General features: G+C 41.7%; 1 protein-coding gene across 2 annotated transcripts; it reads left to right on the top strand.

The window, feature by feature from the left end:
- Positions 1-1,713: 1,713 nt before the first annotated feature.
- On the top strand, positions 1,714-11,075 carry NIPAL3 (NIPA like domain containing 3). Of its 2 annotated transcripts, none has more exons than XM_042833897.1 (12): positions 1,714-1,852; positions 2,838-3,101; positions 4,028-4,096; positions 4,196-4,367; positions 4,495-4,554; positions 5,103-5,224; positions 5,878-5,974; positions 6,359-6,494; positions 7,149-7,237; positions 8,529-8,592; positions 9,643-9,737; positions 10,371-11,075. In XM_042833897.1, the coding sequence occupies exons 2-12, from the start codon at positions 3,003-3,005 to the stop codon at positions 10,568-10,570; spliced, it is 1,203 nt and encodes a 400-aa protein (XP_042689831.1). In that variant the 5' UTR covers positions 1,714-1,852; positions 2,838-3,002; the 3' UTR covers positions 10,571-11,075. The 2 variants fall into 2 exon arrangements, with proteins under 2 accessions (XP_042689831.1, XP_042689830.1); XM_042833896.1 differs by having other exon boundaries at positions 5,079-5,224.
- Positions 11,076-12,247: the final 1,172 nt, after the last annotated feature.

The following is a 12,247-nucleotide window of genomic DNA, read 5'->3' as shown; positions in this document are numbered from 1 at the left end:
TTTCTATTACTACACAAGCTTTAACTCTGCTGATTTATTTGAATTTGCTCTTGAATTTCAGAATATGTCCAGGATACTTCTGTATCCAGGGAAGCTCAAGAAGGCTGGAAAAGCGACCATGGATAAAGCTGGGCTGGTGAGAGATAGGGAGATAGTATGGATAAAGGTAATTTCAAGGTTTAAACTACTAATATTGCTTTACCATTTACCTCGTACTGTTATCAGTTGTGATTTCAAAGTTAATTTAACAACCACAATCTAAACTTAGTTGCTATTCTTGGTTTCAAAACAGGACCATTATGATTTGCAAAAAAAAATAAAATCAAAAACGACAACATGAAACACTGTTCTTATTTGCCTTGTATATTAAAGTAACTTTGATTGAGAATTAAATCCTTGGTTTTTTTTTTTTTCCTGATCTTGAGATTATGTTCCTGTGTTGCTTATAAAGACTGGAGGAAATTTGGAAACCTAAAAAGAACAGCCAGTAGTAATAAAACTGAAAATGGAGATACAGAAAACACGTAACTGCAATGCCAGCTTTCATTTCAAATAGGATGCATAAGTAAAAGGCACATCTGACACTGATGCTGTATTCAAGTAAAAAAAATCAGCATTTTTGCATTTAATTTTCCTATTTTATTCAAAAGCAAAGGGGGGGGAGGGGTAGGAAGCTCTTTGAAACACTAATGTTGGTGGCTCAGTGCAGCTTTTGCAGATTGTTGTGCACCTTAACAGTGCGCTTTACAGCACTGATTATCCCTAAACTGCACATCTGAAGGCCTGGGATCAAAGGCCCCTTCTTGGCAGAGGTGTGGTGACTGTCCTGAGGTAGGGATGTGGCAACCAGCTCTGGTTCTGGTCTCCTACAGCCATCACAACAAAAACATGGACACCTTGACTGATCAGGATAAGGCATAGACCTGCACTGGCAATAATGCTGCACTACTGAATTCAAATTCACTGTAGCTCGGTGAGAAGGGAGGGATGCTGCTGAGCAGAGGTAGTGCGTACCCTGTGACAGTCATTGCTGGGGTTGCAGAGGGCTGTGTATAGGACGAGGAATTGCTCAGTGCCGTCAGAGAGCCCGCAGCGAACTTCCCACTACCTCACTCAATACACAGCCACCGGGAAGCCGGGAGTGGTAGCGCTCCCCATCCCCCTGTGCTGGTCCAAATGTTTCCAAGGAGTTCAGTTTTGCCCCTCATGCACACCCAATTGATAGAGATATAAATTTCTCCGGGCATCACTTCGTACTGACTGCCTTCATTAATAAATACTGTGCTTTGAAAGAAAATCACTCGCGTCGTTGGGATTTCCCTTCTCCAGCTGTGAACGATTCACTGCACGGTACCGGGCGGGACCTTACGATCTGAGGCACCTCGTGCTGCTCCAGAACAGCCACGAGATTCGCGCACCCAACACAACGAACTTTAACGGGACCACCGTTTCGCTTCTGAAGCAAACGAAACCGAACCGCCAGGACCGCACCATCGTATGCCCCTCCCGGCAACGGGACAAGCAATTCCCATCCTGCTATGCGGCGCGGCGCACTAAAGGAGCAATAGCCCTAGTTACCGCGACAGTGGCCGGCCCCCAATCTGCACCAATCATCAGGCCTGTTTCTCTCAAAATTCCGGTAGACCTCCAATCACAGGCAAGCTCTCAAAGCAGCCCCGTGCGCAGCTGGTTAAGGTGGCTTGAGGCTGGCGACTGGCGCATGCGCATTAAGGTGACTCTAGAAGGCGAGTGCCTGGGTGCGGCGGTCTTCCTCTGGGACAGGAATGCTGTGGAATTGGGGAGTGCTCTCTGCTGCTTTCAGGACCGGGCTCTAGGAATGTCCTGGCCGTAGGTAAGGCGCTGCTGCTGTTAGAGGTTCTCCTTGGGTCGAGGGCTTCCCTCCGCCTCAGGTGAGCAGGGCTAGGCGGCGACAGGAGCTGCGGGCCGCCGGGTGAGTGCGGCGCGGGGCTGAGGCTGCGCGGGGCGGGCCGTGAATCTTAGCGATCTCTGCTCGGCAGGCACGGTGTGGGTCTGAGCTGCGCGCTGAGGCCGTAGGTCGGACTGAGGAACGCTCGGCAGCCCCGTTGTGGGCAGCACCGGGTGAGCCCTCACCTGTTTGTCGGACCGCGCCCTGATGCAGCGTGTGGCCCTTTGTGCGAAGGGATCTTTTCACCACGTCTGTCCCTTAGGGCCACAGATGCTTTCTGAGGTCTTTAGTGGAAGGAGCCGCCGTGGTGCGGGACCGGGGACCGGTTTGTGCGTATGGTGCTGTGCGGTGAGTTTGGTCCCGGCAGTCCCGCCTGGAGCCGCGCGATGTGGTGACGGCCCCCCCAGCGGCACCAGGAGCCGCTCAGAGCGTGGGGCTGTGAGGCCGACGTCGTGCGGTGTCCTGAGCTAATGAAAGAAGTTTGTAGGCAGGAGAGGGGGCAAAGCAGGGCTTGGAGCCTTTGAGACTTCGGGAACGAGCGTTCCAAATGGCATAGCTTGTTAAATGTCCCCCTCTGTGGCCAGGCCGGTTTGTGAGCTCTGGGAAGAGTGAGTTCCTGTGCTTGAGGCTTTCTGAGAAGGCATAGAAATTCTACTTTCTCTGTTGATAGGTACAGCTGTTGCTTTGACTCTGGGGATTTTTACGTATGGACTATCTTACCACAGGGTTTCATTACAGCTTTTTGACCATTGGCTTCACTGAACTGATTCTTTTTTTTTTCTCCTTTTTTTTCTCCTTTCTTTTACATTGTTCTTAGTGTCATCTTGGAGAAATATGATGCTATGCCGCTTAACTTGCTAGAAATATTTGCTTATCTACACCTCTGCTTGTGGTGCCTATTCTTTTTCAGCATAACCCTGCAGAGGAAGAAAAGCAGGCAAGCTGCAGAGAATTTCAAGAAGCAAAGCAGGATGGATGGGAAGAAGTGGTACCAAGTCACAAATGACCTAACTTCAGCAGAGTTCAAGCCTCTTTAAAGAGTTCTGTCGTCCAGGAGACTGAAAAACAAACAAAAATGGAAGGAGGCAACAGTCCACACATGCAACTTCAGCAAGTCCCACTGGCCACAGCAGCAGTTTCTGTGCAGCCACACGCAGACTCCTTTTCTTATAAGGTCATATTTTTACTCCAGTCTACTCTTGAATGCCATAACTTCTGTGTATAAAAATTTCATTTAGAACACAGTTTTGGGTGGTTATAAAAGTTCTCCAGATTAACATGAGCTTTTTCCGGGCTTGCAAGTTTTTATGCAAGCTTTACTATCTGTTGTGGGAAGGTATCTCAGGGGTTTTTGAATGCAGCTAAATTGCCCACTAAACCAGCAGATGTTATAGGTGAGGTGGAGAAGAGCAGAATAGTTCTTGAAAGCTGATTCACAGAATGCAAATGTTTCTGATCCATGTGCTGCTGAATGCCAAGCCATTATGAAAACAGATATTTAAAGGAAAGAATGAACGGATAGGTTGCATTTAGCAGTCTGTTCTTTCCTGCTGAGAAACATTCCTGCAAAGATTCCAAATATGCACTTATTAATTTAGCTCTCTCATGGAGTGTCAATTCATAATGGATTATCTTCTGCCTGAGCTTCACAGATTTGGAATGTAGCTACAGAAAAGTTACTTGAATTTTCCTGTCACATGGAGAAGATAAAAACAGATTTTATTGCAGAGTATTCGAAGGAGCCATTTTAATTCTGCTGTCTTCCAGATTGAAGGAGGGAAGATTTAGGTTGGATGTTAGGGGGAAGTTCTATACAAGGAGAGCGGTTAGGCCCTGGAACGGGCTGCCCAGGGAGGTTGTGGATGCCCCGTCCTTGGATGTGTTTAAGGCCAGGTTGGACAGGGTCCTGGGCAACCTGATCTGAATGTGTGTGTTTGGTGGCCCTGCTAGGCAGGGGGGTTGGAACTACATGATCCTTGAGGTCCCTTCCAACCCGGGTGATTCTGTGATTCTGTGATCTGTGATTGTGCGTGAAACCCCAACTTCCTTCAAGGTCCAGTAGGTGAATGTAATATCTTTATATTTATTTTGTTTTTACAGGAGAATTTGATTGGTGCATTACTAGCTATTTTTGGGCATCTTGTTATCAGTATTGCACTCAACCTCCAGGTGAGTATCGTGAAACAAATATTGATCCTGCCTCAAATATCCTGTGTTAAAAAGTGTCATGCATGCCACAGCTTCTGTTCCTTTATCCCCTTTTTCTAGAAATACAGCCATATCCGGTTGGCAGGTTCCAAAGATCCCCGAGCCTATTTCAAAACCAAGACATGGTGGTGTGGACTTTTTCTCCTGGTTCTGGGAGAACTGGGGGTGTTTTCTTCTTATGCCTTTGCTCCTCTTTCACTGATTGTGCCTCTCAGCGCAGTGTCTGTTATAGGTAAGAGGAAAGAGATGACTGACATGCAAGTCTGAAAGCGTTTTAGTGCGAGACAACTGATTGCTGGACCAATATATAGATCATCCTGTTTCTTTTTTTTTTTTTTTTTTCTTTCCTGTCTTTACAGCTAGTGCAATCATAGGAATTATATTTATTAAAGAAAAATGGAAGCCCAAGGAATTTTTGAGTAAGTACTGCATTTCCTTTTCACTTTTTTCCTCCATTCACAAGCTGACCTATGCAAAGCATGACCTAAGAGTCAGGCATGGTGAGCCTGGGTCCCTGGCACTGCGTTTGCTTAGGTAGAACTGAATCAGCCACATTTCATGCATATGTGTGTTTGCAGAGCTGGAACATTCATTCTTCTGCTTTCTGGAAAATAGGCTGTAGGCAGTGCAAGGCATGATAAGCCCCAGATGCAGATCTTGTGACTACAGTTATTTTAGCAAATGCTACTTGGTATGAGTTTTTTTTTTTTTTTTTTTTTCTCAAATCGTGGCATACTTATCGCCTGAGGTTTCTTAATTATAACAATTTGAAAGTAGGGCATGAAGGGCAGAGGAATGAGTCACTTGGAGGACTGTGCATGGTGTCATGGCTATATGCACATGAGATCGTAATTCCATACATCCATACTAACCTACTAACTGTCCACTTCTTCCTTTTTTTTTTTTTTTTTTTTTTTTTTTTTTTGTCCTTTGGTTGCCGAAGGGCGATATGTTTTGTCCTTTGTAGGTTGTGGTTTGGCAATTGTTGGAACTTATCTGCTGATTACGTTTGGACCTAATAGTCATGAGAAGATGACAGGAGAAAATATCACTAGGCATTTAGTGAGCTGGCCATTTCTGTTGTATATGGTAAGATAGCCCATAAAATACGGGAATGTTTTCTGCCATATTCCTGGTTGAGAGGTTTTAAAGTATTTTTTGTTATAAGTGCTAGAGGTATTTCTTTGTACTTGCTAATGGACTTATGTCACTTTTGCCAGTGTCAGTTTCACAGTGCACGTGCAACTTGTAACCCTACTGTTCTCTCTCTGAATTACTCTGTTAGAATTTAAGTATCTTTACCTGAAAAGTTTTAAAATAGCTTGCTCTCTCCCTGACCTGTCAGCTTCAGCCTGTGGAAGTAGTATTGATGGCAGCTGAGAGCAACTGTCCAAGAGGTGCCCAAATGTTATACTTGGTCTGCGCTTTTCCTAGACAGACGTTTTTTCTTGAGCCATCACTGTCTCATTAATAATATTGTAAAATCTGTTTAACAGAGATAAGTTTGCCTATTAAATTAGATGTGTGCTGCAGGGGTCATTTACACAACCTCATTATGGAAAATAGGCTGATATTTGTGATATCAGTATTTGATTGGGATTAAGCTTGGTCTGTAATTGCGTACGATCCTCATTTTCCTTTGATTTGTCCTGTTTTGTGATTTTTAATGTCTGACTTGTTCAGTATTCCATTTACTGGCAATGCCATAAACTCCACATCTGATGGTTTCTCTTCTCTTGTAGCTTGTAGAAATCATCATATTCTGCCTGCTACTGTATTTTTACAAGGAGAAAAATGCAAACTACATTGTAATAATTCTCCTGTTGGTGGCTTTGCTGGGTAAGTTGATATGGATTGTTTTGAAAACTTCCTTAGTCTTATTAATCATGTCAGTGTGTCATCAGAAATGATAGCTTTTATCCTTCCGTAGTATGATTGTGTAATAATGTTTAAACGCTTAAGACAAGTGGTAGATGCTCCTAGCCCTGTTGACAAGAAAAACTAATATCGAAATGTTGTGATTTACTGAAGGTCACAGTGGTAATGTTGTTGGGAATATAACTGATGTTTAGAGATAAAATACCTTCCCTGCAAGAGAAGGGTTTGAGTATGTGTATATCTTGACTTTGTTTGCAGCTGCTCGTCACATATAGAGTGAATGTGCAGTGTTCTTGTCCTGCTGAGAAGGACATAGTTCAGCTGTATTTTCATAAACATTTGCAGGTTCCATGACTGTTGTGACAGTGAAGGCTGTGGCAGGCATGATTGTTGTCTCAATACGAGGAAACCTCCAACTCAACTACCCGATATTCTATATCATGTTGGTGTGCATGATTGCTACAGCAGTCTTTCAAGCAACGTAAGACCATCTAAGACCATCTCTCTCTTCCATAACTGTGCTGGTTCGGCAGATCTCTAACTAGTGAGATGTTTGTTATTGATTTCCAGAATGCTGATCAAATTTTAGTGTGAAGGTCTGGCCTCTTGTGTCACCTGTCTTCAAATCTGTGTCACAGGAGCCTAAGATAGCATTCTTTGCTTTTCCATGTAGTGACATTACCAAGTAGTATTGATCTCAAATTTATAGATCATTCTAGTATTTGTAAAACACCAGCGTGAATGAAATGGTGGCTAATGAAATACAGTGTATTTGCACTGACTGAAATCAAAGTGCTCTGTATTTTTCCCCTTTGTTCTTACGATAATGTAAAAACACAAGTAGCAGCAAGGATAAGGAACTGTTCAGAATGCAAGTGATGTCCTGGCCCCAATGTCAGTGGTTGTAATTGAACTGCCTTTAGTTAGTACAGCAGAATGTTCATTCATCTATCATTTCTATTAATTCTAGGGGATGCTTATGTAGGTGTACTGAGAAAGAGTAAAGTTTCTTAAATGTATTCACCAGGTACTTGAAAGGTACCTCCAGAAAGGAGAAGTGGGCTGGTTGATGTTAGCTACTGCAGTTTGAGTATTCTTCCCAAGTTAACTTCTGTCATCTGTCACTGCGTTGCAGATTTTTAGCTCAAGCTTCACAGCTCTATGATTCATCTCAAATTGCGAGCATTGGCTACATCCTGTCCACAACAGTAGCTATCACAGCAGGTAACAGTGCTCAAAACAGCATGTTGATTCTTTCTGAAAGAGGGGCAAAAGACTTTGGAAAATAATTCTTAGCTACAGCTGAGGAATGTGAATACCCAGCAAGACAATGACTTGTATTTTCTTGTCATCTCTCTTCTGGAGCTGGTTTGCTTTCCCTTTTTTCCTCTCTCAAAATGTGAATTCATTTCATTTAATGTGTTTTTTTCTTCTGGTCACACCTGTTATGAGTTTCTTCTTGATGGTTTTGTTTGCATTGTATGTAGGATGCAACTGCTTTCAACTTTGTAGGTAGTTTTCATTTTGTACAGATGACTCCAATCTTAGACCTTAGCTGCACAGAGGAAGTTTTGTCTATGAACAAAGATGAGCATTTTAAACCCACTTAGGCTTGAAACCTGAGGAAGCGCTTTGAAGGTTTTTCTTAGATGTATGAGTAAAACTGGGAAGAAGAAAAAAGGCACTAGAGAAAGTATTCATCACAATAAAGCAGATGCACTATCTGTGTAAATAGTAATTCCCTCCTAGATACATAGGGACAATAGTCCCCTGCCCCCTTAAAATTACGTATTGCCTTTTAGTTCTGTTCAACACTGTGAAAGACTGTGGCCTACTCTTTGTCTAATGCTTGTTCCCTGTCACGTTCCAAGTCACATGCTACTCTCAGATTAATCAACTTTATTTACCTCTATTAGAGATGTAGAATTGGAGCCAGGGTGTGTAGGTCAGGCTTTTTATCCTGTTGACATCTAGGGCAACAGTGACATCTGTCATCTTATGTTTTTAAGCTGTGTATGCTTAATTGGAGTCAAGGGTTTTTATTCTGTTGTAGTTAGAGAGATCCAGTTTGGTCTCTTGTTCAGTCTTGGGGAGTGTGGTCTCTTGTGTTTATATGGTAATAACTATCTGGTGAGAATTCAGCTTAGGCTCATTTGCATAGTGACCTGCAACAGTTCTAACACTATTTCCTTCCCTACCCCAATATTGGAAGCTTTGTACTAGTTGCTGTGCTGCTGTACAGGTTTACTTGTGGCCATAGTAATTGCACTGTTATTTTGGTGGTCAAATTCTAAAAGGTTTGTAAACGTACAGTTTCTGTTGCAGTGGTAATCAGACCATGCTTTTCTGTATTAAGACCATAAAAAAAAAAAAAAAAAAAGCCAACTAAACATGCTAACTATACAAATAGTGATCTTACATGACTTAGTTTCTGGAGGGACCAGTACTAGAGATGCAGCAGTAATTGCTCATGTTACCTGGGAAGAAAGCCATTGTGAATTATTTCCTTTTGAAGGAGCAACTTTCTACCTGGATTTCACTGGTGAAGATGTTCTTCATATATGTATGTTTGCACTTGGGTAAGTGTTTTAAGTTTCCCTGATAGAAAACTGAGTAGTTTTTCTTCATATGGCTAAATTTTAGAAATCCGTATGTAAGTACATGTGTATGTGTGTATACGTGGGATGTGTAACCTACTGTGAAGGAGGACAAACTGACTGTGCTCTTAGAGCACACAGTGGCCCATAGTTCCATACCTTATCTGAGTGATGGTGGATGCTCTAGAGGAATTTTATCACAGTAGGTTATGTATAGTTGTACAACTTCTGCACTTCACAGTAAATGTCCTGCTGACTGTACTGGAGATCCTATTGGGTGTTGAATCACATGGATTGTTTTTCCAAGTGTATTCACACCTTCTAAGGTGAAGTGGAATGCTCTCAGGCTATCTGCTCACCAATCTAGAACTGTAAAATAATCAGAAGCAGTGATCTCTTGGGCATCTATTTGAGCTTTCACTGTCTTATTACGAGACTTCAGGAATCCTGTTTCTTAGGGGGCATGGCCATTCACACAATGCAGATATAATCAGTAAAACATTCACTTTGTAACTCAACGTTTAGTCCTAACTACAGTGTTTGATGTGATTAACTCTCCATAAGCAGGGGGCAACCTGAAATGCTTTTCAATTTAATACAGGAAAACAAGCAACAGTTGGGAGTTTAGTATTATTAACTGTCTTCCTCTGTCAGCATGCTGTAAAAATGAAGATTGACAATTGTCAGTGTATTTATCCATGGAAAACTTTGCATAATTTAGGCTGTAAAATCCTGGAATGTCATCAAAGCAGATAAAATTTCTATATGCTTTCTTTCTGCTCTTAGTCAAGATTAATGTGAAAATTTCTCTCTGCATTTTGGTAAAGGTGCGAAGTCGTGATTGCTAGTTACATTTCAGTACTGTCAAAAAGGGTTACTCAACTGAGAAGTCTTTCTCACTCTGTAGATCTTTCTCTTCTAGTTCCGAGTTCTTTACTGTGCTAGGTGCTGATTTTTCTGAGGGCCTGTCATCAAGCATTGTCTCCTCTCCATTTTCACGGTCATATCAAAAGATCTTCTGTTTTTTCTCAGATGCCTCATAGCGTTTCTAGGTGTCTTCCTGATCACAAGAAATAGAAAGAAATCTGTACCGTTTGAACCCTATATATCAATGGATGCTATGCCAGGTAACAATGGTTTATAGCCCTGTTTCTTTTATTTGTTGGGTTTTCACTCAAACTTGAGTCTTTTTAAAGTTGTTCTTTGTTTTTCCTTTCTCTTTGGTTGATTGTCTCGTGGAGGGGTGTGCATTCATGTTTTTTGTGAAGCAGGAAAGGCATCATTTTCTGCTTTGGTGACACTTAACTCTGGGCCCTTTGATGCCAGAGAGAGTGTGGCAACAGTCCCATTAGCTACTGTCTGGGAAGATTACAGGTTTTGAGCATTTACTTGGGATTGGTCTTCATCAAGCAGGAAGAAGTGATTACTGGGGAAGACTGAGGTACATGGCAAACGATAGAGGCCAGAAGGAACAGAAACTTATTTTTTGAAGTATAGCTAAACTGTCTTTCTGGTGATCTGTACAAGAAACATGTAGCATTTGATAAATACATGATTGCAATCCTGCATTCACTACAGCGTAATTTCCTCCGTTAGTTGCTTTACTGCTTAGCTGAAAAGCATTCTTTCATTTAATGTTCAAGGATCTGATGAGCCACGTGCCAGTAACCCACAGCCTGTGTAATTTGGTGATTTAACAGAGTACAGGAAGAATGTGTTTTTGTTCTTAAACATTTAATCTCTGCTTTTGCTATTTTCAGGCATGCAAAACATGCATGACAAAGGGATTGCAGTTCAGCCTGACCTCAAAGCTTCCTTTTCCTATGGTGCCCTGCAAAACAATGACAGCACACCAGAAATTTATACACCTGCTACACTGCCAATAGTGCAGGAGCAACATGGTTCCAGAGGAGTTTCTGCTCCACCATACCGGGTGCTGGAGCACAGCAAAAAGGAGTGAATGACCTTTAAGGAACTGATTTGACTCATCGGAAGTATGCCCTTTATTTATTTACCTGATTAAAATGTAGGCAAGTGTTAAGCCGACTTTGATATAGTTTAAAGTTTGTCTCAAACTTTACTTTAAAGACTGATTATTAAAATAAGCAACTCTCTGTAGCTGTGAAGTTGAAAGCATTCCTCTTAGCAAGAAGTAAATCACAGTCCTCCGTTGAAGGCTGCTGAGAGCATGAAATACTGAATACAGTATCGCGTCTTTAGGAAACTAATGAAATAGCAGATGCTGTGGGAAGAGAAGTAACCATGCAATTTCTAGCTCTGCTGGGAGTGGTTTATTTCCAAATAGAGGTTTTCAGGCGTTGTTCACAGTGAGATGAGGAAAGGATTTAATCTTTTACACAGAGAGATTGACGAATTTTTGGAAAAGTTGTAAACCCTCATGTTTCTAACGTAACCACCATGCTACCTTAACATGGCAATAAAATTTAATTATTTTCAAGCACTAACACTGAAACTTACTGAGTATTCTTGGGCTTTTCTTGTATAGCCATTCTCTAGCTTGTGTTGAATGTATGCACTGAGCACGTTAATTCTTTATCTAGCACCACTGGATTACATGGCAGTTTAGAACAAGGACTGTTTGCTATTTCTCTGGTTTCACAGAAAGAGCTTCAAGTTGCATCGAAGGCTACAGGGACAGCACTGTAGTAACGTGACTGGAAGGATATTTTAGTCGGTCTTGATGAGATTCCAATTCTTTACCATTTTTATTTTCTCTCTGTAGTCGAGATAGGGTTTGCAACTTTGTTTAGTAGTTTTAAATGCTTAAAGATGTCAGCATTCCTTTGGCAGTGTTACGGTGTTGTAGGTAGGGGTGCCATTTTATGCTCCTTTATTCTAAGAAGCAAAAAAGGTACTGTCCTAATACTGTGAATGACCTAGTAGGAAAAATGAGCACGCACAGTCCAGCACTCAGTGAGAACTGCCAGAATAATGAAGCATTGTGTACTTTGATATTTTTCTTTCCAGCTTCTAAGAGATGGCTGTAAGCTGTTACAAAGGGAGAAACAGACACGGGTGTAAAACGGTTAAGTGAAGGGGACAAAGTACAACATTTACAAGAGTATGCAGCTGTTCTTGGTATTTTGATATCTTCTCTGAAAGCAATAATTTTACTGGGAAACCAAATTTTAAGTTTACTTTGTTGTATTTTGGGTTGTATGCATAGTAGGGTGTCTCCGTGACCTTAGAAGACTTAATTTGAAATGAATAGTGAATGTGTTCTGTGCGTTTTTAAGTGGTAATTCTGATACTAAGGGGCTCAGAAGGATCTTGAACTTAAAGTTGTGGCTTCCTGCATTTTTCCTTTTTTTCTTTTTTCACTCACAACCAGATTCTTTTTCCACTACCTGAGAGCTTATCTGACTTATAAGTAATTCTACTGCTTCATGTTATTACAGTTGACAACAGAACTACTCTTTTGCATATGTTTTCCTTGCCAGCTATGAATACTAATTTAATCTGGGAATACATGAGACTGCACTGACAGTTTTGTGCAACTTAAATAAAAATAAACTCCTACCCCTGTGAAGTGAAGATGCCTAGAGGCTGCGCATGTGCCTATATGTGAAGTTGCTTCTTCAGTTTGACATATCTGACAATTGAAACTAGTGGCGTC

This window comes from Centrocercus urophasianus, unplaced genomic scaffold, assembly GCF_019232065.1.
Source record: "Centrocercus urophasianus isolate 14NV4802_14NV808 unplaced genomic scaffold, USGS_Curo_1.0 seq_43, whole genome shotgun sequence".
Classification (NCBI taxonomy): Eukaryota; Metazoa; Chordata; class Aves; order Galliformes; family Phasianidae; genus Centrocercus; species Centrocercus urophasianus.
Note: the sequence above shows the minus strand (reverse complement) of the source record. Positions and strands in the feature narration are given on the sequence as shown.